A 27,518-nucleotide genomic window follows, 5' to 3' on the forward strand; every position below is an offset into this window, starting at 1 on the left:
ACCAAAGCAGCGAAGTACCCAGGTAGTTTGTACCTACTAGCCGTGTGAGAGGGGCACGATGAGATGCGTAGGTGACCTGACGTGGTGACATCAGTTGGTATGTACGGTGTACGCCCGTACAGGTCAACAACTCGCAACAAGTTGGGGCTTGCATCGTACTGCAAAGCGACTGGAAGTATTTAGTCTGCTTCCCGCCATGACCCATGACGAACAAATCCTGCCATGGTGCCACATGCAATATCTCTTGTTCACACGTACTCCGTACACACAAGGTCACCCGGCACGTAGGTAGTCAAAGGCATGTCTATGTCTGGTTCGGAAACCAAATCCTTGGAGGCCAAGTGCTTCTGCGGCTCGGTCCACTTCACTGTCGACGTGCCCACCTCTCTTCTTCCTTTACCGGCATACATTTGCCATTGCAGCATCTGTCGATACTCGACTGGCGCGCCCTGCCTCTTCCACGCCTCGCTGCCCAGGGGACTCACCCCCAACTTCATTGCGCCGTCGGCCGAGCAAAACTTGACCCAGTATCAGCCGGCTCAAGGGGGCACCTACGATTTCTGCTCGGCATGCGGCTGTCACGTCGCGGGAGTGAGTTTCGACCGCCTAGAGTGGACCGTTTCCACGTCCATCTTTCTGCATCGAGGCCCTGCCGATTTCGAGATTGTCTCGCACGTGTTTTCCAAATCGGGCCCCGGCGGCGCCATTCCTGCCTGCTTGTCAGAGATTGGAGGCCGGCAAATCCAGCACTACAACCCACCAGACGATGATGCCAGGTCCAAAGTGGACGTGCCCCCGGCCGAGCTAGGTCCCGACGGGCACGAGAGACTGCGTGCGCGATGCCACTGCGGCGGCGTATCCTTCACCATCGGACGGCCCGATCAAAGGGTGCTCGAGGATGAGTTCCTGTCCAGGTTTGTGTCCCCGCTCGACAAGAACAAGTGGATTGCCACCTACGATGTTTGCGACGATTGCCGCCTAATCAACGGCTCTCATGTTGCTGGATGGACATTTGCCCCCCTCGCGTTGTGCGACCCCGTCATCGGAAAGGACCTGAAGCTGGGGAGCTCCAAAACATATGTCTCGTCGGAAGGAGTCCTGCGCTCGTTCTGCGGAACATGCGGAGCCACCGTCTTCTTTTCGAGCGCCCAGAGGCGTCCTGCGGACGGGCGGGCGGTTGTGGACATTGCCACGGGTATTCTCCGATGCCCGGAAGGCGTCATGGGTGAGAACTGGTTTACTTGGCGGGCTCGCTTGGCATATGAGGCCAGCGGCATCAGGTTCGATAGGCAGCTTGGCGAGGCGCTGCGGGATGCCATGAAGGCGTATTCCCGGGAGAAATATGGCCAAGAGTTGACCATGGAAATTGTATGAGCGGGGGTGCTGATGACGCTCGCTGGTTCTGTTGTGCATTTTTACGTCTGATGAGGGTGCTGATGAGATGATGTGGTCATGGCTCACGGCTCACGGCTCATGCGAGAGGACGCAGGGTAGGTTGGCATCCCGTCATGCACACCTACCGATGGCGAGATGGGACGAATTGGAGGGAATGGCCACTATTCGACCAAGTTTTCACCACGGTACTGTGTAGTTTTGTGAGAGGGCACAGACGATAATTGCCAACAAGTTGGTTGACGAAATTGATGTGGTCACCCGTCCGCCCAATGGCGTCCCACCACCGCTCCTCAGTGGCCTCTGATAGGCCCATCCCATCGCCTCTGCCGGCTTAAAACCAACACCACCACCACCATCATCATCATCATCATCATCGTCACCCTCCTCATCTAAAACAGCACATTCAGCCGCCCAGAGGTCCACTCCAGAGCAGGAACCCATCGATGCAGCATGTATCGAGGCGGCCGGTCGTCCCTTTGCGCAATCGCCCGGCAGCTTGGAGTTGTGCACGCAGCATGACTTCCCGGTCGTACAGCGTGCGTGGATGGTGTGGCTCCGAATCAGTCTTGCCTTGCATCGCATCGCCGCAAAATCAAAACTAACTGCGGCCGAACGTGACAGGACGCGATTGACGCACTCAACTCGCTGCAGACGCCGCACGCCGAGATTGAGGCTCGTCGCAAGGCGGGCATCCGGCCTGACGCATCATCAATTCGAGAGATGAAGGCATATCTAGCCCGCATTGGATACGCGGTTCGTCTCCCGCACCTGGCTAATCTCCCCCCCCCCCCCCCTTTCGCAGAGAAACAGAGCCCTCCTTTTTTTTTTTTTTTTTTTTTTTTTTTTCCTAAGAAAGGACGCTAGCTAGCTAACTGATGGCCCGATTAGCCTTCAGACCTCAACCGCCTCAACATCGTCCACGTCGCCGGGACAAAAGGCAAAGGCAGCACCTGCGCCTTTGTCAACTCCATCCTCTCGCAGTACCAGTCCACCCCCGGCCACCACCTCAAGTGCGGCCTCTTCATCTCCCCCCACCTTGTGGCCGTCCGGGAACGCATCCGAATCAGCTCGGCCCCAATCTCGGAGGACCTCTTCGCAAAGTACTTTTTCCAAGTATGGGACCGTCTCGGCTCGTCGAGTGCCTTGCCCGACGACGCAGTGCCCGGCTCGCGGCCCCTCTACGCGCGGTACCTCACCCTCATGAGCTGGCATGCTTTTCTCCAGGAAGGCGTCAACGTGGCCGTTTACGAGACGGGCATCGGCGGCGAGTTCGACGCCACCAACATTGTCGAGAAGCCCCTCGTCGCGGGCATAAGCACCCTTGGCATCGACCACGTCTACGTGCTAGGCGAGACAGTCGACAAGATTGCCTGGCACAAAGCCGGCATCATCAAGGCCGGCAGCCCCGCCTTTACAGTCGAGCAGGTCGGCCCTGCCGCCGAGGTGCTGCACCAGAGGGCGCGCGAAAAGGGCGTCACCTTGAACGTGCTGGGCATTGATCCGCGCCTGCAGGGCGTCAAGGTGAGGCCCGACGCGCAGTTCCAAAGGAAGAACGCCACGCTGGCCGTGGCCCTCGCCGCCACGGCCCTGCAGAAGCTGCGAGTGGTCCCCGAGAACCTCGTCGACGCTTCTCGCCCCCTGCCAAGGCGGTTTGCAGACGGCATTGAAAAAACCGTCTTCAGGGGCAGATGTGAAGTCAAGGTCGAGGACAGCATCGTGTGGCACGTCGACGGGGCGCACACGGCGGACAGCTTGAAAGAGTCGTCCAGGTGGTTTGCCGACGAAACCAGCCACAGGTACGCCAAACAAACAAAAAAAAGAAAAACCCCCCCGTGCAAATGGTAGAAAGGAATGCAGAGGAAGAAAGCGAGCTGAACGCCCATGGCGTCGATCACAGCACCGGGCCCCGCGTCCTCATCTTCAACCAGCAGGGCCGCGCCGAGGCCGTCGACTTCCTCGAGTCCATCCAGGCGACCACCTCGCGCCCGTCCCGCGGCAAACCATCGTTTGATCACGCCGTGTTCTGCACAAACGTCACCCACGCCAAGACGGGCTACAACCGAGACTTTGTCAACCGCGGCATTGACCCAAAGGAAATCGAGAGCATGTCGGTGCAGCGTCGCTTTGCGGACAGGTGGGCGTCTATCGACCCCGGTGCCGAGGTTGTCGTCTTGCCCACCATCGAGGAGGCGCTCGACTACGCGAGGCAAGTGGGCGACGTCGCGGCCAGGGTGGGGGACGAAAAGGTCCAGGTCTACGTCACGGGCAGTCTGCATCTTGTGGGCGGAGCGTTGGCCATCTTGGAAAAGGCCGAGGCTTTGTGAAGATGCTGCTGTTGGAGGAGGGGGGGGGCCAAACGGGCAAAACACTTTTTTTTTTAAGATTTTTTCTTTATACATGTCGTAGTACACATGTTCTTCGTCATGGGCAACAGCGGGCATGGCACGCGCTGCCAAGGCCCAACGCGGTTTGATCATGTGAAGAATCAATCCATGCCCCCCCTCTTTCACAATAGACTGTCCGGCTCCAGGACCTGCAACACCCCCCCGACGAGATGCAGACTCCCCGTCACCAGCACCTTGCCTCCACCAGCAACCAAGCGCTCTGCCTCGTGCACCGCATCGTCGACGTTGCCAAACACGGCCGTCTGGGACCGCGGACTGGCCTCCCTCATGGCCGCGGCGGCGTCCCGCTGGACGGACAACGCATCACGCCCCCCCGGCGGCGCCTGGGCCCTCCGCTCGTTCCTGGCGAAGAGCGCGTGGCGGAAGACGCCGCTTGTGCCCGTTTCCCTGCCCACCGCCGCGAGCAGGTGCCGCAGCAGCCCCGCGGCATCCCGCTCCTGCTGGTTGAAGACGAGGACGACCCCTCGGTCGTCGGGCTGCAGCTCGCGCGCCAGCCACCTGGCCACTTGGTCGAGGCTCTCTGCCGTGTGAGCCCCGTCGAGCAGCCACGTCGCGGCCCGGCGGCGGAGGATCTCGCACCGGCCCCGCAGCGCTGCCTCCCTGAGCCCTCGGACCATCTTGTCCGGCAGGGCCGCGAGCGAGGGCGGCTCGAGGCCGAGGTGATGCTGCGCCGCCATGACGGCCAGCGCCTGGTTGGTCGCCTGGAAGTCGCCGCGGAGGCTGCCGCCGCGGACGCCGCCCCAGGAGCGCACGGCGTCCGGGTCGAGCTCCACGAGGGAGGCGGAGCGCTCCGCCGCGCGGCGCCGCAGGACCCGCATCACCGAGGGCTGGCTGCGCTCCACGTTGACGGTGAAGGCCCTCACGCCGGGTTTCAAGATGCCCGCCTTGTGCCAGGCGATCTGGTCGAGGGAGCCGCCCAGCATGGCGACGTGGTCCCGGCCCAGGCGGCAGATGACGGCGGCGGACACCGCCTCGGCGGGGAGCACGTTTGTCGCGTCGTGCTCGCCCCCGATGCCGCACTCCATCACGACGTCCCCCACACCCTGCTGCAGGAACAGGTGCCAGGCCAGGATGGTCATGTAGCGGAAGAAGAAGGGCTTGGTGGCCGGGCCGCGGGCCTCGGCGGCGGCGGCGGCGGCGGCGGCGGCGGCGTCCGCCCCGTCCCGCCGGACGGCCTGCTCGGTGAAGCGGTCCCACAGCTCGAAGAAGCCCCTGGCGAACACGTCCTGCGACACGGGGCGGCCGTCCACGGCGATCCTCTCCCGCGGGCTGACCAGGTGCGGGCTGGTGTAGGTGCCGACCGGCCCGTCGGCGTACTGCCGCAGCACGGACGTGGCGAACGCGCACACCGACCCCTTGCCCTTGGTGCCCGCCACGTGGATGTGCCGCATGCGCGCGAGGTCCTGCGGCGCGTAGCCCGCCCGCGCGAGCCAGCCCGCCATCTCGGGAATCGCCGCGGCGTTCAGATCCTCCTGGTCGCGGGCTGCCCCGGGCGGCCTGTCGAAAAGCTGCGTGACGGCGCGGTTGGCCTGCAGCTGCGCGAGCCTGCTCAGGGCTTCCCGGTAGTCGCGGGGCGCGATGATGGAGAAGAAGAGTCTCGAGCTCTGTCGTGCTGGCGGCAGACTGGCGCGAGGGCGCTTCCGTAGCAGCGTGGGGACGGGGCAGCAGCAGCGCTGCCAGGTCCGACCGACGACCATGTGTGCAGAGAGAGAGAGAGAGAGAGAGAGAGTGGACGACGTTGGTGGCTGATGATGGCTGATGATGGCAACTCTTCGTCTGGCGTCTGGCGTCCGGCGTCCTGCTGGCAGTTGGACCAAGGCCTCCTTAGACGAGGCGCGGTACACCGTGCTTCTTCAATGGAGAAGACATTTGGGGCTGGTCGTCTATGTCTTTGAACGCGAGCGTTTGGCTGGAATGGTGGTGCGCTGGTGACCAACTGGCGAGGATGGATGGATGGATGGATGGATGGATGGGGTTGGATGGGGTTGGATGGGGATGGACGGGGATGGAAGCTGAAGCAACACATCTGTGGGCCATTCATGCATCGAGCAAGGCGCCTCAGCCGCTGGCCACCCGGCACACACGCATCGCACGACATGGGAACGCATCATCTACAGCATGCACATCGCTCTCGTTTTTATTTTTTTTTATTTTTTTTTTTTTTTTTGGCCAACGACTAATGAAAATCGCCCCTCGTCTATCTACAGTAATTCACCTCTAGTTGCGAGTCTGTGGCCCCCCCTTTTGTTCCTCGCCCCGTCGTCTGGCCCTCTCTAGCCTAAGCTTTACATCGCCAAATATGCAGGATAACAACCCAAAAAAAAAAAAAAAAAAAAAAAAAAAAGGGGACACAGCGAGTCGAGATTAATTAGTCAACCCTCAAGCTTTGGAGTCTTGCCTCGGTCGCAATCACCTAAAAAAAAGAAAGCTCGGATTAGTAAAAGGCAAGCCATCGTCTCTGCTCATTCACCCGCGGAAATCAGGAATCAGTATACTCACGTCAAGAGCTTGCTGCACCTCCAGCACCTTGCGAACCTCGCCGATCCAGTCTTTGCTGAGTGTCTTGGCCCATCCCTGCAGGCCGTTCATCTCTCGTGCTGCTGAATCCAAATCACCCTCCTCCAGGTAGGTTTGCGTGCGCGTCAAGATGCTCTCCACATCGTCGCCCTCGGCAAGCCCCTCCTTCTTGAACATGACGTGGCTCAGGATCCAGCTGGTGGCGTGGCTGGCAACACCGGCATCGTCAGGCAGCAGAGACGCTTTCCTGACTTCGGCGGCGACGCGGCGGAACCGGTCAATGAGCTGCGATGGCGACGAGACTCCGCGCTGGTAGGTCCAAGGGTTCAGCGATGCAATGGCAGCGTCAACCACGGGATCCTCGCTGGCAATCTCCTTGAGCGCCACCAACTCGCGAACAAAGGGCTTGGGCTGAGTGGCGTTTTCCAGGCTGGCGCGGACCGCCTCGACGGCAACGTGGAGCTGCTGCGTCCTGAGATTGCCATCTACAACGTCGTTCCAGCCGACGGTGAGCTTCTCCAGGTCGGAGACAGCAGATGTCAGCTCAGACAGCTTGCCGAGGCGGCCCTCGCGCTCCTTCTCCACGCGCTCCCTGACCTCCTGCACAAACTCCCTCTTGAGGGCCAAAGCCTGCTCCAGCAGCCGGGTCTGCAGCTTCTCCTCGTTGAGCTTCTTCTCCCGCTCCAACAAGAGCTTCACCCGCTCGTCGTAGCTGCTGCGCACCGACTTCATCTCTTCCTCGAATTCGCGCCGCCATTCCATCTCCTGGGCCAGCATGGTGTTCTCAACTCGCTTGACGAGTTCCGTGGCGGCCTTGTCAAACTCCTCCACGGAGGACTTGACCTGGCCAGCGGCCTTCTTTTCTACCGCACTCTTCATATCCTGGAGACGGTTGCCGATCCTGGTTATTTCGTTCTTGGCCTTGGCTATGGTGGTGGAGTAGCGTCCGTGAGCACCGTCGGCATTGACAACAAGAATCAGGTCGTTGAGCATGTGCACAAGGTCTCGCACGATGGGGTCCTTGGCGTCGGGGAGCTTCATCAGGTCGATGGGCTCGATGGGAGGAAACCTGGAAGGTTCATTGACCTCGGGAGCTTTGAAACCTTTGCCGGGAGAAGCCGGCTGCTCAGATGCAGCGGGGGGGGTTGCCTTTTCGGCGGCAACGCTTGATGCAGCAGTCGGATCGGCCGCGACCTTGTCGGCGACGTCCTTCTTTTCGGCCAACTTCACGTCTGATTTGTTGCTGCCGGGGGAGGCGCTGGAGCGGCGACCGGAAGAAGGCTCGTTGACATCGGCTACTCTCCACGAGGCACCGCTGTGGGCTGGAATCTTGACCTGGGCGCCAGTCTCTTTGGGTCGGGACTCGTGGCCGACAATAAGATTGGGGTACTTCTTCTTGAACTCGAGTTCCTCCAGGTACAGCACAGCCTGCTCTCCGAAAGGAATGTATTCTGTGAAGAAGTCGTGAAAGTTGTCATTGATTCGAGAGTACCACACGCCCCCGGCGAAGCCAACGGCGCCAAGCACCATCAAGGTGAAGACGAAGCTCCTTAAGCGTTGAAAAAAGGTCTTTTTCCTTGGCCTGGGGGCGGACGGTTGCGGCGCAAAGTTCCTGGTTGCAGACACAGGAGGGGGGGGCGGCGGCGGCGGCGGCGGCGGCGTCAATGGAGCTTCCCTGATTTCGGCCAGTCTTGACTTGGCAATTTCATCAGCGGATGGAGGAGGGCTCTGCTCGGAGCTCAGAGTTTCGGAAGCTGGTAAGACGGGAGGTTTGGGCACGTTGCCGGAGCTCGGTTTCTTATCGTCTGCGTGCCATCTCTAGTGAGCGAGAACAAAAGGTCACGTTGGTCAGCGCAACAAACATCCCATTCCACATGCCTGCACGTGGTGTGTAGTGGTGGACTCGCCGCGTGCCACGGTCGTTGATCCAAGGGGAAGGGATGGAAAACCATACCGCTCCGAGCAAGCCAGCTCGTCGCGACGGTGCAACAGGCCATTGACGCCCAGCAGCAGCCGCAGCGGGCGCGCCCCTCAAGGCCCTCGCTGACCGGAGCGATGATCGCAACATGGGAGAGGTGAGAAGGCCAGCAGGGCGCGTATGGAAGACGTTGTATGATGAACGCCAGCCAGCTTATGCGAGGTTCGGAAATTCAAATTCAAGCAGCACAAAACCACTCGGGGAAAAGTTCGGCTAAAGGAAGCTGGTATTGATGTATGTATGTACTCCGTATGTATTGAGCGATTAGTTGACCCACCGGCAGGAACCGGGCACCGCGCACCAGGCTTGTGACGCAACCACTCTCAGTTGGCTCAGTGGCTTGGCCCAGCACCCAGCAACTGGCTCCAGGCTGGCTGGCATCAAATTGATAGGAATAGCGAATGCGGCTGGGAGTAAGGTACCCTGCACCAGACCGAAATCACAGCGCCTCGTAGAGATCAAGAAGCGACTGGCCACTTATCTGTGCCCTTGGAACGCACTGATTTCATGGGGATGTGTGCATGTCAAAGTATCTAATCGCCATTGGCATGCGTCATGACAACTTCGGTTGCATTGTATGGACACCGGCGTGGCTGTCCGTTCAGCTATCACGTCGATGGGGTCTCGTCATAAACCTGGTGTGACGAGTCACCGGGTTGAGAGACTTGCATCCGTGCATTCGGTCGAAAAAGCCATTCTTTGCCTCGGTAGTATTTGCAAAGTTCCCTAGGCTGAAACAAAGCCAAGGCCTCAGAGAGAGTACTCAGAGTCGAACGCGAGAGTATGTGTGTATATGATATTAAGGCCCAAGATAAGAACTAGGCTTGGAAGAAAGAACAAAGTCTCCGAGAAATTACCCTCCAAAAAAGGGAGAAAAAGAAAAAAGAAGAAGAAAAACCAAAACTCCGCAAACGAAACCTACATCATCCTTCAGCTCGCAAAAAGGCAGGCCAACCAGAAAAAAAAAAAAAAAAGAGCAAAAAAAAAAAAAACCTCAAGTTGCTCAAGAACAACGGTCCAGTCTAATCCTCCGCCCAAGTCAATGGAATGTATATGACCTAACCCATATAATGCACTCGATGGCGTCTCGGCCACAGGTCAAAACCAAACGGCATCTCGTCTACCCGCCGCCCCCCCTTTGCTGGCTCCTCTCGAACTGGCAAAAACACTCTAACAGCTGCACGGCCCACTCACGTTGGTGTTTGCGTTCTCGGGTGCCAAACTCACACCGGGTCGGTGGCCGGGTCGAGCATGTCGGGGCCCGACCTGGTCCAGAGGAAGCTTCTTGGCGATGGCGGTGAATAACTCGCGAACATTCTCGGCCGTCTTTGCTGACGTCTCAAAAAACAGCAGCCCAGCCTCTCTGGCATAGGCCTCGGCATCGGCAGCGGGGATGGCTCGTTTGTCCGGCTGTTCGGTAACCAAATCGAGCTTGTTTCCAGCGAGGGCGATGATGATGTTCTCGTTGGCTTGACGTTGGAGCTCCTTGACCCAAGCTTTGGCCTTGTCTAGTGACGACTGCACAAGAACCGTCTGGTTAGGTACGAGGCACGGCAGAGGAGAAGAACAGTGGACAGGAGATAGAGGGGGGGGGGGGGGGGGACCATACGGATTGTGTAATGTCGTAGACGACAACGGCGCAGTTGGCGTTGCGGTAGTACATGGGGGCGAGCGACTTGTATCGCTCCTGTCCAGCGGTATCCCAGATTTCAAACTTGACTGTAGTGCTTTCATCGAGGGAAATGGTCTGCGTCAGAAAGGCCGCGCCAATGGTGGATTCTCGGAAGGAATCGAATTGATCCTGTTTTCCATCTCGTTAGTTTTGCTGCCGAGTTCTGCGAGGGTAGAGGGGCCATGAAGACTCGCCTTCACAAACCGCAAGACAATGGAGCTCTGAACAATGATGCGTTAGTGCCTGATGGACAAGATTTGGTTTCGCAAGCAGGGCAGGTTCCGCGATTCGATTTTACCTTTCCGACGGCGGATTCACCTAAGCGGCTCGATAGAATTTAGCACCAGACTGTCCTTGCAGAGAAAAAGGGGGGCTGGGGCTGCCGCGCAAGCGGGTGTACCGGGATCGTACCGAGAAGAACGAGCTTGAACTGGGCGAAGCGGTTGTTCATGCCGCGAGCGCCACCGGCAGGTCCCCGAGTTGCCATGATACTTTGCTAATGCGTCGTTGAAAGGAAAGTTGTTGGCGAGGATGGGGCAGAAGAATCCGGGGGGGGATTGGCGGGGTTGGCGGGTGGATGATGAAAGTTGGGCTAGTTCTCTGGCTCAGCGACGGGCGACGGGGACTGTTGGTGGTGGATGGGTGATGGGAATGGGTCCCAACGGCTAAGGCCGACACACGATGGGGGGAGGAGGGGGAATGTTGACAGTCGCAGATGAAGGAGGAGGATATAGATGGTGACTGCGTGCGGCTCGAAAGTCAATGAACGTTCGGCGCGGGACGTTGAAGGAAATAAGAAAAGGCGATGTGGCATAGAGGTTGGCAAACGTCGAGTAGGCGGCGATGTGTGGTGGTGGGATGAGGACGTAGAGTACTGTAGAACAAGTCTAGCTGCGATGTCCACGTGCAAAGGCGCCGAGGCGGCCGGCCGCCTTGGTTGCCTGAGGCATCAACAGGACGAAAAGTAGTCTTCTTTTTCTTCTATTTTCGGGGAGATAAGAAACAATAAAAGAAAAAAAAAGAAGGAAAAGAAATAAAAAGAAATAAAAAAACGCAAACAGATGCAAACAAATGCAAAGCAGCGACGCGAGCCTGCTAAAACTTGTCCAAACCCGTGCCGTCACTGCATGTGGTCTTCTGTGCGCCCAGGCGCCCGTCAATTCAGAGGCAACAACACCAGGCTTTCACCTCCCATTGCAGCCATTGCAGCCATGACCCGACAAAAGGTATCGCAGAACAGTACTCCGTACTCATACAGACAGACAGACAGACACCCACATGCTGGGAATCAACCCCTCGTCTTTTCCTTGCTGTCAAAGTGACTCATAAATGCCTAGGCACGCCTCCCGAGCATGCTACTCGTGGGTTCCGCTAGCAAGCCCACGTCCGTAGAATGTTAGAACAACCGCTCTCATCAATCCAAGGGTGGCATGATGTGATCTTACCACAGCAAAACGCATTGTCCTTTTTTCTTTTTTCTTTTTCTTTTTCTTTTTCTTTTTCTTTTTCTTTGCTCCCGCTCGCTCAATCAATCGGCGAGTGAACAAAACACCGACTCAACTCTTCATCAGCCATCCCACCTTTCCAAATAAAAACGTGCATCTGAGAAAGAAGAAAGGGGGAAAAAAAGATCTGCATTCGTGACACACTGACAGAAGATGAAGGAAAAGACAACAGAGAAAGCGAAAGCAATGGCCTCCGTTTCTCATGCATCAAAACTTGGTCTAAAAGCGTCATCATTTTCCATCTTTGATGTGTGGGCCAGCTTGGCCGGCTTCCATGAATATAGATTTCAACCTCAACTGCTCCGCAGAAAAATTCTGGAATCCATCCGGATTCTCGTAAAGATCACATCTTGACTTCGCCAAGCGAGACTAGATCTGAACCCCACTATAGAACACACGGCCCCAAATGCCCGTCTCGCAAGTGGCTGACGTAGTCCTCGGCAGAGGTCATAGTCACACCATCAACCTCGAGATCACAATACTCCTCTCCCGACATCTCGTTCTGATTTGCGCATTCGAGCAAGCCTTCCCCCCCCCCCCCCCCACAGTGGACCAATATCAGTTCGGCGCCGGGAGTGGGCGGGGTATAAGTTCCTGAGCCCAGGTCGCTCACTGCTTATTGAGCAGGCAATGGCCTGATCTGGTCCAACTCCTTTTCCACAATATCCACCAAATCAGTCTAATTTGGCCAACATCTCCTGCTTCGACATGGGTGTCAAATTGTCGATATCAAGCCCTTGAGAGGCCAAAACGGGTTTGATATGAGCGGGGACGAGTTGCGCATTGAGATTTGGTGCAATCGAGAGCTCTGAAAAAAAAAATAATACAGCATAAAAAAAAACACGAAACGTGATTAGCAATCTCTTGGTCTGACGATAATGCATGTTCGCAACAAGGACCAGATTGGGTCGCTACTTACCATGTCGAGTAAAGTCGAATAGCGCAGGCATGTCGCGAAGTTGGCCAGAGCCGTGCCGAGAATCAGGTAACTTGGTGGTGGGGTCACGAAGCTCGTCGAAAAAGGGATGAACCATGGCGTCGATAGCTGACTGTCGCTCGGTCGGCGTGTACTCGAGGAGCCTTGCAATCAGGTCGATGGCATTGGCATCAGCTTTGCGGAACACTTTGTTGAAAGGGTGAGGTTTGATTTGAGGAAACTTGTGCTCCATGTAATTAGGGTTCATGGTGCGGATCTGTTCTCGAGTTGGCGTGCCGAGGACCTTGATGATTTCAACCAATTGATCGATTCCTGACTCGCCGGGGAACAATGGCTGGCCAAGCATCAACTCAGCCATGACGCATCCAGTCGACCAAACGTCTGTAGCCACAAAAAAAAGGTCAGCTATCAAACTTTCAAACGGCGGGACCGAGTGATCCCGGGTACTTGCCAATCTTTGTCGTATAATTTGTGGCGCCGAAAATCAGCTCCGGTGCGCGGTAGTAACGGGAGCAAATATATGAAACATTGGGCTCGTTCTCTACGAGGATCTTGGCGCTACCGAAGTCGCACAGTTTGAGGATGCCGCTGTTGGGGTCGAGCAGAAGGTTTTGCGGCTTGATATCGCGATGGCAGATGCCTTGAGAGTGGATGTAGGCCAAAGCCCTGAAGAGTTGGTACGTATAGAGCTTGACTTCCAATATGGGCATAGTGGTCTTCAATTTGTTGAAGAAGCGTGAGGCTCTGTAAACGGTTTCCGGGACGAATTCTTGGACTAGGTTGAGGTAAACTTCGTCCTTCTATGTGGCGGTCAGTGTTTCTCCCTGCTCGTCAAACGTGCCTCCTTCACCACATACCCTTTCGCCGTTGGAGTAGTAGAAAGCCTTGAGCTGTACGATGTTCGGGTGTCGCACGATGCGCATGATTTGAAGTTCACGGTTCTACAGGCTGTCAGGTCCAACAATGCCCTCACGAGTGCTCAACCCTACGGATGGACCCACCTTGAATCTCTTGTCTTGTAACACTCGCTTGATGGCGGCATCCTCTCCTGAAGGAGAGAGCTTCGTTTGAAAGACCACACCAAATGAGCCGTTCCCCACAATCTTGCATTGCGTGTACTGTAGATCTCTAGTTTCTCCCGTGATACCATCCTGAACCTTTTCACGTATTACCTCTAAAAAAAAGGCGTATCAGCACCCTGGCCGGATTCAAGCCCGAATTTAACCATGTAGGGGACAAGAAACTTACCCCCCATCCTGAGGCTGTTGAACGCATTTGGCCGATGTGACGACATTCTTGGCAGTTTTTGTGACAAGTCAAACAAATAGTGCTACCGGTACTTGACGTGTGAGCACTCTAAGTTGAGGCAGACGGAGAACAATGGATCAAGCGCTTTGAGGCGGGCCGTGATGGGCAATGACGTCGTACTAGTCCCCCCAAAAAAAATGAAGCAGAAAAACCAGCGACGCTTTTGGGTCTCGATGCAAGTATCACTATTGAGATACAGCTGGTAAAAATCGCCTGAGGAGGTGAAGCAAAGTCGAGTCGGATCGCAGAATCGAGGCGAGAGTCTGTTATAAGTAGATAGATGGGGGGGGGAAGGGGGAGAGGGGGGAAGGGGGGGTTCTCAGTCGTGGCCTGTAGAAAACTCGGAGGATCGGATTAGCATAACTGTCGCTTTGATTGTCTTGTTGAAGGAAGCAGGCCGAAGGGCAAAGGTTTGCCAAAGAAAAAAAAGACGATGCTTGAGCAAAGACAATAGGTGGGGTGGCTAAGCTGGTGAAGAGGTTGAAACACGTGGGAGGAGGCAAAATCGCAGGCTATCTTGCCAAGGGGAACAAGGGGAATGCATTCAAAAATTAAAAAAAAAAAAAAAAAAAAAAAAAAAAAAAAAAAAAGGTGGCTTTTTGCAATAGATGCGAAGAGCTGGTCTTGAATGGGTTCAATCCCGAGGAAGCGAGACGCTCCTACTTGGGGAGAGGACGCTTGAGGCACCCCAAGTAGCACATTGCGAACCATCCTCACAGCTTTCCCACCATTTGTCTCGTGGCATTGATTGACAATCTGACGAGGTGTGCCACGAAGAGGGAACGGAAAACGGTCATAGGATCGAACAATGCTGAATGCGGATTGGAGGAAACGTAGGTTGTCATAGGTATAGCGAAGACGGGGCAATGCGGCGAACGCCAGTCATGCATGATTGATCATGCCAATACGTGACGTGGGTGTGGTTTTGAAAGACTCGGTCGCGAAGGCTGAGAGATCTGTCTGGGTCGGGACAGGTAAGGGAAGCACGACGATGCGATTCCGAGACCCCAGAGTGTGACAGCAAGCAGGGCAGGCGGTAGGCGGTAGGCAGTGCCCTCTCGATCTTACTCTTTCGGCAGGGGCCACTGAGGACGAGTCCGTGAAGACAAAGCATTGTGAGGGAAAATAAATAAGGCCGCACTCTCACAGAAAGGACGACTGGAGGGGTAGAGGCACAGGTAGTACAGAGACGCAGACTAGACGAGAAGACGTGACGTGAAAAGAAAAAAAAAATAACTCACCGAAACTGTTGCAAAGGGGCGCTGCAGCGCGTCTTTGTTTGTGACAAACTCGCGAAAAGGGGGGTACGGCCGGTCGTCGTGGTTGGAAATGTGGGCAATTTAAGCTAGGCTCCTGAGTCCTGTGGTGTTGGATGCGAGGACGAGGTTGAGTGGGAAGCGTCCAGTTGTGTGTCTGGTGTTTCTGCGTTCTGCGTTGCGTTGAGGGGCAGCTGTCGAATGGAAGCTGACCAGACTGGAGCTGGCTGGCTGGCTGGCTGCTGTCAGGGCCTCGCGGCTTGCTGAATCAACTGGTAGGCTTGCCTGCAAGTATTGAAGTAGTCGGTAACGTTAGTGGGCTTGTGACTTGAGGCCAGGGACCAGACTGCATGTGGGCAAATTCACCGCACACCGGCACGTCAGAAAAGGAGTTTTGAGGCGTCGGCAACGGACTTGCGAGAGACGGGAGGAAACAAGACGCGGACGCTACGGAGCAGGGGAGCAGGGCAGCAGGCAGCCTGGTGTCGATGGCTGGATGTGAAGGGTTCAAGGTGAGAAGACAATTGAGGAATGCTTGAGGACCGAAGTGGAATGGAAAATGACTGAATGGACTGCCTGGGCTTGAGTTGCAGAACGAGGTCAGCCAGGGGCGGCGGCGGGGGGAGAGAGGGGGGGGGGGGGGGCTGGGCTGGTGGAGGGGTTGGTGGAGGCACCAGACGACAACCGAACACAAGGCGAAGAGCAGGTGCCAGGTTTGCAGTGTGCAGTGTCAGTGTGCAGTCTGGTGTATGTCTGGTGTGTGTCTGATGTGTGTCTGGTGTGTGTCTGGTGCACCAGACTCTCGAGGTAGGTTCAAATAGGTTGAGAGCATCGATGAGCACTCCGGTCTGGTGGTACATAGGTAGGTACCTAGGTAGGTAGCTGGTTGGAGACAGACATGTAGGTACCTAAGGTACCTTGTGTATAGACCAGACGCAAGAGGGCCTTGGGCCTTGGGGCGGGGCACGAGGTCTGCGATGTTGCAATCGTGCAATCGTGCAATCGTGCAATCGTGCAATCGTGCAATTGTCAAGATTCAAGTGTTTCCTCACTTGCAAGTTTGGGATTTTGGATCCGGGATCCGAGGCACCAGATTGCAGACGCCCAAAAATCAAAGTGCTGGTTGGCACCAGACGACTGGAGTTTCGCTGACGAGGTCTGGCTGGTGCAATCAAGTTGAAATCAACAATTTGTTCAATGCGTCTTGTCCGACTGGTCAGGCTGGTATTGACTTCTTGCACTGCACTGCACGGTCAACCACGCACGATTGGGCGAGGGACCGCGGGAAGCCGGTAGCTCCAGCGAGACCAGGGTTCAACTGGTCCCAGGCGTCCCAGGCGTCCCAGGCTTGGCCTCGTGTCGTCGGCTCGCAACATAAAGAGGTATGTACATGATTGAACCGTCTGGGCAGTTGCTCGGCATTGTCTGGCAAGCCGTGCCCGATCATCTCCAAGAGACCAGACTGACTGACTGACTGACTGACTGACTGACTGACTGACCGACTGACTGCTCATGACTCGGTGTTTGAGAAATCGAGCCTGCTGCGCGGCTGTCGCAAGCAATGACAGCACCGCCAACTATAACGAGTCTGTGACCAACTGACTGATGACCAGGTACCTAACCTACATAGGTAGGTATGTACCAAGGTATCAAATGTATTATTATTATGTATGTGCCTGACAGACCCGACTCAGACTGGTCAAGGCTGGGGTCAACAACGTCCCCCCAGACTTTCTCGGCCTCGTGCTGGCTTTTTCCTTTGACGCGGACCGCCAGTTCATGTGCTGTTTCTGGTCGGGTGCATTAGTTAGCTGCTTACATAAGGTAGGTGGGTACCTGTTGGGCAAGGCCATGGCCCATTTTAACTTGGTCGACGAGACAGCCAGGCGGTCGCTCGTCGTCTGGCTGCCTGCCGCCTGGCGTCTTCCATCGTAAGCGCTGAGCAGCCGGATCAGCCAGAGGTCAAGGTCCGGCTGGTACCAGGTGTAGCTGTCTGGTACTACCTAATGTCAATAAGTAAGGTAGTAGGTAAGGTAGGGGACTTCAATGGCACCAAGTTCTAGCCATCGCACATCCAAGACGCAACGCAGCCTCGGAAGGTACCAGACGTGTACAGGTAGTTCTTTGGATGCTTTTGCTAGCTTCCAAGGGAAACCGCGCTTGCTTTCCAGCACAGCACAGCACAGCACAGCACAGCTGACAATGGATCAATCCAGACGTTTCGGAACCACGTTGACCAGAGCGTGACCAGAGCGTGACCAGACAGATTGACTGCTGCTGCTGCTGCTGCTGCTGCTGCTGCTGCTGCTGCTGAAGGGGGAAAAGCCCAGTGGCAAGACCGAGGGAAGTGCAGGTGGGCGCATATGTGTGCTGTGAAGCGCCATGCCCAGCCTGCCACTGGACATCATCCTCCCATTGCCCTCTCTCTGCCGTTGACATGAAAAGCCTCGAAGAGGCCGAGACGGGGCGCTCCAAAGCGCCCGACCATGGCAAAACTCGAGACGCAGAGCACAACGAGAGCACAACGAGAGCACTACAGTACAAACAGGCTCGAGAGAGCAGATTTGGCATCGGAAGAGCGAGAAAGAGACTGGACCTGGTTGGAATCCTGGATTGTTCCTGTGCTCGCTCGCGGCATGTCTGACACAGGCGGCGGCGGCGGCGGCGGCGGCGGCGGCGGTGGTGGTGGTGGTGGTGGCGGAGCTGTGGGCGCTGCGAGATGACGAGCCGCGTTGACGCACTTGCTTGCTTGCACTTTGATCCATGGCAAGAGGGACCAACCATCGTCAGGCCAAGATTTAGGCAAAGCATCAGGCAAAGCACCAGGCACTGTATCGCGTCATGTGCCCCCGTACTACTGTGCAGGTTCCTATGTGGATTGCCAGTGCATGGTGGTGCTAGACCTGCTCGTGCCAGGTCCCAACCAGACGGCAACAGCTGGATTCACCTACCGTCCCGTCCGGTGTTGATGGCACCAGACAGGCTACGACTTGCAACTGTCAATCTGCCGCAAATCGGGCTTGAAGCCTATGTTGCTTGGTTGAATCTCTGACAACTGGTCGTCAACAGGGCAATTGGACGGGTTGGGGGCCGCGTAAGATCAATTGATTAATGTCAACCTGGTCTGCTTAATTTTCAAATGCGCGTCGAATCGGTCGAATCGGCCTGTATGTACGGACTAAGCTGTAGGCTGCCCGGAGAGAGGCGAGACTCGAGGGCCCCGCATAAAATGGATGGGTCCAGTCAGGACCCGCAACGTTGGGCTTGGGGACTTGCTCATGTGCTCAATTTTTGACACGGGCAGCAGGGCGCTAAAAGGGCCGGCAAGCGGCCGTCAAATCAAGAAGAGCCTGGTCATGGTCATGGTCATGGTCATGGTCATGGTCATGGTCGTGATGATGGCCCCCCCTCCCCGTCGTCTTGGCCCACTGTCGACTCCGCCGCCGTAGCAGCTGGTAGGTACCAGATATACTTGGCACGTATTGACCAGACCAGACCCAAGGCACGTTAGGTACCTGCCTGTTGCTGGCAACTACACTGCACTGCACTGTACTGCACTGCACTGCACTGCACGATGCGCATCGCACCGCAGATGCAGCGCAAGGACCACCGGCGGCGGGGGGCGGGGGGAGGGGGGAGGGGGGAAACGAGCATGCCAACATGGCGGCAGGGGTGGGCAGCGGGCAGCGGGCAGCGGGCAGCGGGCACCAAAATGTCAGGGTTTGCATCTTTCTGCCTGCCGTCGACGGGCGGCGGCTCAGAGATTCCGCCACCAGCTCCGTGTCCGTACCGTGGCAACTGCCACTGTAGTACTGTGCATGCATTAGGTACCTAGGTACCTACATACGTGCATACATTAGGCACCTAAGGTAGGTACCTAGGTACATACATACATTCATGTACCATGCAACGTCCGCAGGTTGCCGACCTGGCCGTCCCAGTCAATGTGCGCGCGCGCGTGAAGAGAGGTTGGGTTTGCTTGGGTTCGTTTGGGTTCGTTCGGGTCGTTCGGGTCATTTGGGTCGTTTGGGTTGCTGTTTGGGTTGCTGTTTGGGCCATTGATGGATGGCTGACCAAGTGCGTCATGTCTGGTTGCCATTATGTATGATTTTCATGCACCAGGGCTAGCGAGGGCTTTCTGCACCATGCGGGTAAGAACATTGAAGTCTGGTCTGGTCTGGTCTGGTCTGGTCGCGCCAGTTGACGGGTTCAGGAATTACCAGCGGGTGCAAGGGTTCCGCAGGCAGGACGCGACGACGTCCGCCTCCTTACTCCTACGGAGTACAGTGAGTGAGTGGGTTGTAGGATCCTGAGGAGGTAGGTACCTAGGTAGGTACCTTGCCTGGAGTCGGGTCCGGCTTCTTCGACGCGCTGCAAACCGATTGACGCATCATGGCTTGTGTCAATCCATTTCTGTGCGTTCCTGAACCTGGCCATTACCAGCTTCCCCGTTGGTTGCCAGCAGAAAGCAAAATACATAAACAGACAACGGACAGGAAGCGTGCTCTTGGGTCGTTTTCTTCCCGGGGACCCCTGGTAGCTAATGGTAGCCCACACAAGGTAGATCTAGGTAGGTACCTAGATAGGTACCTACCTAGGAACCTATAGGCCACTGCAGTCACCTGACTGACGCAAACCGAGCTGCGTAATGCGTACCGTACCGCGCCGGGGGCGCCCAGCAAGTATTTTTTCCGCTCTCGAGACCTTGGGTAAATAAGTTTGCCTCTATATTGTCTGGTTAATCTCTTTCTGTTCGCTTCTGCAACTTCTATATACCTAGGTACGTTACGAGGTACCTAACCTAGGTCCTCGGTAAAGTTAGTCCCCCAAGTGCCGACATGCAGACGAGTTGACCAATCGTGATCATCTTAACCCCCGATGGGATGGGCATTGACAGGGCAATGGCTGTGTGCCAACGTGCACCGAGACGAGACCAGAACAATGTTGAAAGTTGAAACGTAAAACGGAACGAACTGTTCCGTACAGCAGACTTTACGTCGGTATTAGTATTATCCAGTCAAGCTCAGCTGGATGCGCGGACCATGGTGCAGTCTAGGAGGTGCCACCAGCCAAGCCAGATGCATGCATGCACTTTGGTCGGCTTGCAAAGTCGCGGCGTGAAAGCACATTGAGAAGCACCAGCTTGAACTGGCGCTCCCGTTTCCTCGGCTCACTCTTAACTATTGCATCACGACAATACTCCCTGCTCTCTCCAGGGCAGGACGGGGACGGGGATGGGGACGGGAATGCCATCGGGACGTTTCCGTCACCAGAAAGCCACGCAGGTCAGCATCAGGTGTGCGTGCGCCCTGGCCAACCACTGGCGAAAACCTTCCAAATGCAACGGCGAACCAAAGGGGCCTAGGTACTGTAGCATTGGGGCAATTCGGATCGTAGGCGTGATGATGGCATAGGGTCCCATTCTTATTGTTGTCAACTCCGCCCCAGTGTTCGCCAGACACCAGAGAGGTTGTTGTCTCTTCAGCAGATGCTAGCACCTGGCGCACAAAATTGGCGCACTCGGCATGATTAATGAAGGGCACGGCACCTTGCCAGAATTAGCAAGAATCTGCAACACACAACACAATTCCCATGGAAGCATCCCACAACACCAAAGACACCCATCAAAAACCCTGATCATGACTGTATGTATCGCGCTCGCTTACATGCCCTGTTAAACGAATGGTTGCTAGGGAATAAACGCCAACTTGGGCGTACAGCAGCAGCAAGCTAGTGCATCCGAAGTTGGCGTGCAATATAGCGGGTTTCCCAAGGTTTTATATGATTGCATAGAGCTGCGATGGCTATACAGAGGTTATTCCAGCTTATTAGTCAACGGTAAGGAGGGAGTCCCGGCAGGCGTATTCTAGTGGCTCACAGGTTTTTCCGTAACAAGATCCCGTTATTCTGGCTCGTTAGTCAACAGTAAGGAGGGATAACCGGCAGGCGCATTCTAGTGGCTCCCAGGTTTTCCGTAACAGGATCCTAATGAGCGCTGACGATAAGGTAGAGAGGGTATGGCATTGACGGAACAAAGTTCAACAAACCATCATCCCCACTTATTTTCCAAGTGTCGTTTGTACATATCGAGGCCGAGGGAAGGAAAGAACGACTGGGAAGCAAACAGGTCTGGTCTGCAACGAGGTTCCAGACTGCAACGAACCGACCCCGAATGCCAAGCCTGAGCGAAGCGGTGGCACCTGCTGTGGGCAACATTTGAGGCTCCGACGTCATGCCTTGGTCACCACAGATTTACAGATGGATTCAATGTTTGGTTCAATCGCCTCATTCGACTCTACTAAAACACTGGCGGATTTTGCCAGCTGTCCTTGTCCTTCCCTTTAGCGGGCAGAAACTCTTGCATCACCATCTCCAGTCTCCTCCCAGACACAGACGCTTCCAGGGTTGGGCCCTGTCCTGTATCCCTGTTGCACCGCTGCACCGCTGCACCGCTGCACCGCTCTCAAAGCTAGTTGCGGACAATTACTCCGTACAGACGTCCTCAAAGTGGGCGGAACGCCTCCTGAGGTCTCATGACACCGCGAGGTGGCGCTAAGAGCCGATCACGGTTGCCCAGCCCCAAGTAACTACGAAAAGGGCACTTCCATTGCCAATCGCGATTATGGCACCAATGGGCTAGACTCGGCGACGTGTGGCGGATGAGTGGTTCGGGTTCGGTTCATGGAAAGGAGATTTGCTGCCATCCGTCTGTCTACTCCGTCTGTCTACTCCGTACTGAAAACAGCAACCCTGGATCCACCCTGCCTTGCCTTGTACAGGTGCTCAGACATTAGTTCTCATGGTTCTCATGGTCACGCTTATGAGCTGCATTGCATCTCTGGCCTGCAGGTGCCTAGACCAGACCCACTCCCGGGTCGAAGAACCTAAGCCCCTCACGCTCCTTCCGCAACACCAATAGGACTGGACTATGCCGGATATCATGGGAGCCATCTTCAGTTTGACGCCTCATTTCATCAGACAAGACATTGGATCGATTGCATGCTCGAATGCATTGTATTTAAATCGTTTCCGATTCTACGAGCTTACCTCGAGGCATTCGCAAGTCGCCATGGAAATTCTCACGGCCGACGAAAGGCCTTCCTTCGGCTGTCTCTTCCCACCCACGCACGGCATGTCTTCTTCAACCGCGATGACCGTCAATTGGTTGTTCTCGGGCTTTTGACGGGTGTTGCCGTATCTTTGCCCCATATTTGGACCTTTTCCGCGTCTTCGAAGGCAATGCACACCATGATTGAAAAGATGACCGGTTGATGAAGTTTGTCCAACATCCAAGAGAGCTTCAGCAGAGATTGATATAACGACAATCGTCAACATATTGACCTCTCATTCTGCTTGTCTGCCTTTCGTGGCCGTGCTGTACAGCCTTCTGCTCGTGTTACTGCAACGAAAGAAACCCTCAAGTCCTTTGCTTTTCCTGAAAAGCTTGCTGCAAGATGTAGGCAAGCCGCTGATGAAGCACCAGATGTGATTGTATACACCACTGCCTTCATAAATTTCTCAGCTACAAGCTGCAACGTCATGATGTTACCGCATATCGTGACGTGGATTCAGCAACTTCTATGGATCACCACAGCGTGACACTTGATCAGTTCTTCTTGTTATATTTGGTTATTTCAAAGCTTGCGAGTCAATATCTCGGCAACACGATCGATCTGACCGCCAATCGCAAACATTTGATTCCCCCCCAGGCCGTCGACATCATCGATACCAAGAGGATTGGCGCAGCGGACATCTCAACATCTTTCGCACCATGGACAATCGCAGCTCGAGGGAGGGCCTGCCGGGGGAGACCTAGATAAGACATAACCAGCAATCTCCCAGCAGCCATGTAGCAAGTCAAGTCAATTTCTCACTCCGTCTTCGAGATGCTCAACCATTGCCGAAAGCGCCGCAAGGACCGCCAGCAACGTGTCACTGTCGGCAAACGACCGCATCGTAGTACGACTTCACCAGCGCCTGCAGATATTTGTTCAACCCTCTCACAGCAGCGAAACACGTTTCGGCTTATCACCTACCAGGGGACGTCTCTTCTCTCTCTACTCCGTACCCGGCTCGTTGTTCAGGACGTGCCACCAAAACGATCCAAGGCCTGAAGCCAGATAGTACTTTGTACACGGCATGAATAATCCATGTAGAGAGTCGCACTGCAGAGCCATTTCCCGTCAGAAAAAAAAGTGTCGATGTGAAATTACAGCCCCGTCGCTTTCTAAACCCCCAGGAGGATGATCCCTATCGAGGAACCCACCCTGCAGCTATCCAGTTTTCCCTGCTCTCCATGACATGGTGCTTGGCATCCTTGCTCTTTCCCTACATCCGCCACTTTTCGACAAAGGCATCCATCAACATATGTCGCACAACTTATACCTCGAACGAACGCCAGACCCAGAGGTCACCCTGCACAACATGACTGTACGCAACGTCGGAACCTCCATATACGGGCGGTTATGGTTATGCCTGCGCGCAGACAGCACGCCAAGCAGATTGGGGCGGAGGAAGAAGGGAAAACAGCGTAATTTATCTGATATCAGACTCTGGCCTCGAGGGAAGTTCTGGCGCAGAACCTGGCCCCTGCTTCACATGCTGCAGCGGCGTGGCGGACATCATGTGGCCAATTCCGATGAGCCGGGAGTCTTTTATGCATGAGATGGATGGGCGTGAGCGGGCGGGCTGTCTTTGGCCTTGCTTCTCTTTGGAGGGGGGCTGAATCTGGTTTTCCCTTTGCATAGTACCAAGTGACGTGTAAACTGTGACAGGTTCCTTTTATCTAGAGGGCACGAGTTGCACCTTGATTATGTACTCTGCTGAACAATAGGGACCAACCATTTGGAGAACCAAACTTTGGATGTGGCGTGCCAAAAATAAAATATGACAAGAAGGAAAAAGGGAAAGAAAAAAAAGAAAAAAAGAAAAAAAGAAAAAAAGAGAGAAAGAGAGAAAGAGAAGGGGAAAAGAGGAAAAAGAAACAGAGTTTCAATGATGTCAAGGAAGAAGAGAGATGGGGGTAAAAAAAAAAAAAAGACGTGCCCTGCTGCTTCACTCCGCACAGCGCTGTATTGCAAATACGGTATAATACGGTATGCTCAGGTATGCTCAGGTACGCTCAGGTATGACTACGATTTGGATTCGATGGACGACTTGGGACAAGTGGAAAAAAAAAAACCACAGCCCGTCTGGCAACTCCCGCCTACCATAAACCGTCACGCTTCCCACTTCTTGACGGCTCCTCAAGTCCCGAGTCAACTTTGGCGTGGCCCTAATCCTCATCGTCTACCTTGTCCGCCACCATGTCCTTTGCCGTGTTAATCACTCTCTCCGGGGGTCGCTCTACGGGCATGGCCGGACTGCTCAAACCGCCAGGTATAGGACTCATCTGACCACTTCCAGCGACGCTGCCTCCCGCACCGCCGGGCATGTTGGTGCTCTGCATGGAAGACAGCGGCACGTGCGGAGATCCGACCAACAGCTCGGCATCCAGACCGGGAATGTGGATGCGCTTGGCTTCGTTTTGGTAGGCCGCGGGGATAATCTCGATGATCTCATCGCGAGGAAACTTGAGATTGGGAATCTCCATGGTCGAGCAGTGCATGAGATAGGCGTAGAGAACACGGAGGACGGATTCGTGCGCAATGATGAGCAGATCGTTTTGCTCGCGCTCAAGCTCAAGGATGATGGGTTCAAGCCGTACAGCTAGATCGTGGTAGGACTGCGCGGGAAAAAAAAAAAAAAAAGAAAAGATGGTTAAAACGGCTGCTTCCACGGTTGCCTGCTTCGTGGGATGAGCGAAACGGACATACCTCGGCTCGTGGGTATCTGTGGTGGTAGGGATCCAAGTCATGCTTCTCGGCTTCCTCGGGATAGACCTTTTGAATCATCCTCTCGGGCATATTTTCACAGACGCCAGGGTTGATCTGACTCATCTGCGAGCGCTGTCGAACCTTGTACCCTTTCTCCTTTAGGTAGCCTGCCGTCTGAACAGTCCGTATCCTGGTTGATGTCCACACCGTGAGTGGTCGTAGCGGCGCCTGTTGTCCCTCGCTTTTTTCCACCTGCTCTGCGTGCTCTTGCTGCCGATGCTTCAGCAGAGCCTCGGACATTTTCTCCGCATAGGCCTCTCCCAGTTCCGACAGGGGCGCGTCAGCCTTGTAGGAGTCCTCTTCTTCGGTTGTGCCGGCGCGGACGAAAAAAGTGGTGCGTGATTTGATGTGAAGGTTGGTGAGGTAGAAGACAATCCTGTGAGAGAGGTAGTTGAAGCTGACGTTGTTGTAGAAGAATTTTGCACCAGCGTTGATCATTTTGATGTAGTTGAGTTCGGCTTCGTCCATGGTTTCAAACACGGGAATTCTCATTTCGATGCGCTTCAGATACAGTTTAGCCGCTTCGTCGGGATCCATCCCGGCAAACTGTGGGCGAAAAAAAAAAAAAAAAACCCCCCCGTTTATTTTTTTTTTTTTTTGGTTTCTTCGGTCAGCGAAGCTCAAGGGCAAGCACGAGGTAGCTCTTACATCTGGCGACGAGATTTTGACGTTGCGGGCGTTTTCGCGAAGGATACGCTCGTCGTCCACGTACGATTCGATGAAGAGCGTCTATGCGTGCATCAGCAAAAAGCTTCAGTCGCAGGATCCTCGGTTCCCCCGTACCTGCACATCGTGCTTGGCTAATTCCTTTGCCAAAGCGCGGCGGCCGCTGGCCGTGGGGTTCACGGCATCGTAGATGGCTACTTGGCCGTTCTCGTGGTTCAACCACGCATAGATATCTTCGCGGCATTTCTTGAGGATTTTTTGACGCAGGATGACAGACGAAGGAGACGCGTCGGGGAAGAAGTAGTCCTCTGGCACATTGCCCTCTGGACCGATGGTGGCCCGACGGTAGTCTCCGAGATGGAATATGCGAGTCTTGACACCGAGCCATTGCAGATACCGGGCCATTGAAACGCAAATGTGACTGTTCCGGCTGGTAAGTTTTCCCGGTCATTGTTTCAACGACTGTGGCCATGGACATGCAGTTGCATACTCACGTCTTGCCTCGAGCTGGCGGGCCTACCATGACGATGGCTATGCGGCCAGAGTGGAATAGCCGGCCAGACATGGTACTATACAGCTGTGCCGGGGCCAGGTTCTCACTTTCCGTCACGTCATGGATGCCGTCGATGAAGGTAGAGCTCTTTCGGCGGTATCTGGGCGCGTTGGCCGCAATCTCGGCAGTCCTGGCCCACGGTCAGCTTTTGGCTCTGTTCCCACTCGAGGTTCCCATCTTTGCGCGAGTTGGTGCCGTGCGCGTCGTTTGTCTCGACCAAGTCTCGCGACCTGAGATCAAGTGTGTACGTGTACCACTGTCACTCACAATAAGGTGTCCATGATGTCCAAGACTCTAACAACGTCGAGAAGGTAGCATGAATGTATCCATTTATACAATCCATACACACTGGCTGGCCCCCCGGGTTGGCAAGCCTCTGCGGTCGAGCCTTTTGAGTCTTTGACGGATGGACGTGGGATTCGAGGGGGGTCAATTGCAAAGGGGGAGGGGAGGGGAGGGGGGGGGGGAAGGGGTGTGTCGGCAGAAATCTCCTATTCCTGGTGGCAAGAGGGGCGGTTTTGGTTCGGTGCGTGTGCTGGATGAAGAATGATGAAGAATCTCAAAGGGCAGAAGGCAGAATATTTTTGAATAATGGCCCAGGTTCCCAAGGGCAAGGACCGGCCGTCGTTGGAGGGGCAGCACAAGTCTGGTTGCAGCAGGCAGCTGTCGGGTTAGAGCGGGACGACCGACGTGCAACTTCGGGTCAAGGCGGGCTCAAGGCCATCATCCATCATCCATCATCCATCATCCGTCATCCGTCATCCGTCATCGACGTGCCAAACAATGACATGCAAAGGGCTGACGATTTGGCAACCTTCCCGGCCAGAAATACCTGACCGACACAGGTGACGCTGCAAACCACGCGGACCTTCGCCCCAAGCCTTCTCGTCAATCCTGTCTCGTCGTCACTCATTTTGCATCTGCAGGGTCGGGCATAACGACGATGACGAGTGGCCGGGCGGGTACTTTCATGCTACATCGGCCGGGTTGTCTAGCCACCTGCCTCTGGGGGGTTACGGAGTAGCTGCGCGGTACTCGTCGGTATCCGTCGGTATCCGTCGCGGCCATGACAGATTCCCGAGCAAGAAACGCCCGGCTAAAGGTCGGGGACGAATGGGTGCCCGGAACATTGTATCGACTCCTCCGCTTGTTCAAGGGGAAGTGTTGATGCATGTCAGCTAAATGGGCAGGGCAGAGATGGGTGGGGAACACACGGAACACACCCGCCTGGCCTGGCCAAACATGCAGCCAGCTGGTCAGCCCAGCAGCCAGCAGCCAGCAGCCAGCTGCCAGCTCTGGCTCTGGCTCTGGCTCTCGCTCAGAGGCGGCCCGTGAAAATTATTCTCCAACCAGCCCAGACTAGACTCTGCACGTATTGAATCCCCCCTAAGCCAAAGCGCAACACAACATTGTCATCGCCTTCCCTTGGCGTCCGCAACCTCGAGCCCATT

The 27,518-nt window shown here is 55.5% G+C and overlaps 8 protein-coding genes across 8 annotated transcripts; 3 read left to right on the plus strand and 5 right to left on the minus strand.

The window, feature by feature from the left end:
* Positions 1–300: 300 nt before the first annotated feature.
* On the plus strand, positions 301–1,374 carry UV8b_02715 (uncharacterized protein; the record flags this gene model as incomplete). Its single annotated transcript, XM_043140213.1, has 1 exon — positions 301–1,374. The coding sequence occupies one exon, from the start codon at positions 301–303 to the stop codon at positions 1,372–1,374; it is 1,074 nt and encodes a 357-aa protein (XP_042996147.1).
* A 536-nt stretch (positions 1,375–1,910) lies between these two features.
* On the plus strand, positions 1,911–3,719 carry UV8b_02716 (uncharacterized protein; the record flags this gene model as incomplete). Its single annotated transcript, XM_043140214.1, has 4 exons — positions 1,911–1,931; positions 2,017–2,148; positions 2,284–3,191; positions 3,293–3,719. 4 exons carry the CDS (start codon positions 1,911–1,913, stop codon positions 3,717–3,719), a joined length of 1,488 nt encoding a protein of 495 aa, XP_042996148.1.
* Positions 3,720–3,901: 182 nt separating this feature from the next.
* Positions 3,902–5,497, minus strand: UV8b_02717 (uncharacterized protein; the record flags this gene model as incomplete). The annotated part of the gene is made up of 1 exon (XM_043140215.1): positions 3,902–5,497. One exon carries the CDS (start codon positions 5,495–5,497, stop codon positions 3,902–3,904), a length of 1,596 nt encoding a protein of 531 aa, XP_042996149.1.
* A 671-nt stretch (positions 5,498–6,168) lies between these two features.
* UV8b_02718 (uncharacterized protein) lies at positions 6,169–8,385 on the minus strand (the record flags this gene model as incomplete). Its single annotated transcript, XM_043140216.1, has 3 exons — positions 6,169–6,213; positions 6,300–8,135; positions 8,272–8,385. 3 exons carry the CDS (start codon positions 8,383–8,385, stop codon positions 6,169–6,171), a joined length of 1,995 nt encoding a protein of 664 aa, XP_042996150.1.
* Positions 8,386–9,465: 1,080 nt separating this feature from the next.
* Positions 9,466–10,454, minus strand: UV8b_02719 (uncharacterized protein; the record flags this gene model as incomplete). The annotated part of the gene is made up of 5 exons (XM_043140217.1): positions 9,466–9,813; positions 9,905–10,096; positions 10,162–10,188; positions 10,266–10,285; positions 10,379–10,454. The coding sequence occupies 5 exons, from the start codon at positions 10,452–10,454 to the stop codon at positions 9,466–9,468; spliced, it is 663 nt and encodes a 220-aa protein (XP_042996151.1).
* Positions 10,455–12,146: 1,692 nt separating this feature from the next.
* On the minus strand, positions 12,147–13,703 carry UV8b_02720 (uncharacterized protein; the record flags this gene model as incomplete). The annotated part of the gene is made up of 6 exons (XM_043140218.1): positions 12,147–12,280; positions 12,392–12,790; positions 12,861–13,209; positions 13,267–13,350; positions 13,411–13,583; positions 13,658–13,703. 6 exons carry the CDS (start codon positions 13,701–13,703, stop codon positions 12,147–12,149), a joined length of 1,185 nt encoding a protein of 394 aa, XP_042996152.1.
* Positions 13,704–17,459: 3,756 nt separating this feature from the next.
* Positions 17,460–17,696, plus strand: UV8b_02721 (uncharacterized protein; the record flags this gene model as incomplete). The annotated part of the gene is made up of 1 exon (XM_043140219.1): positions 17,460–17,696. One exon carries the CDS (start codon positions 17,460–17,462, stop codon positions 17,694–17,696), a length of 237 nt encoding a protein of 78 aa, XP_042996153.1.
* A 6,551-nt stretch (positions 17,697–24,247) lies between these two features.
* Positions 24,248–26,348, minus strand: UV8b_02722 (uncharacterized protein; the record flags this gene model as incomplete). Its single annotated transcript, XM_043140220.1, has 6 exons — positions 24,248–24,697; positions 24,789–25,394; positions 25,497–25,577; positions 25,632–25,935; positions 26,009–26,197; positions 26,335–26,348. The coding sequence occupies 6 exons, from the start codon at positions 26,346–26,348 to the stop codon at positions 24,248–24,250; spliced, it is 1,644 nt and encodes a 547-aa protein (XP_042996154.1).
* Between the last annotated feature and the right edge of the window lie 1,170 nt (positions 26,349–27,518).

The sequence above is a fragment of the Ustilaginoidea virens genome, chromosome 2 (assembly GCF_000687475.1).
Source record: "Ustilaginoidea virens chromosome 2, complete sequence".
Taxonomy (NCBI): Eukaryota; Fungi; Ascomycota; class Sordariomycetes; order Hypocreales; family Clavicipitaceae; genus Ustilaginoidea; species Ustilaginoidea virens.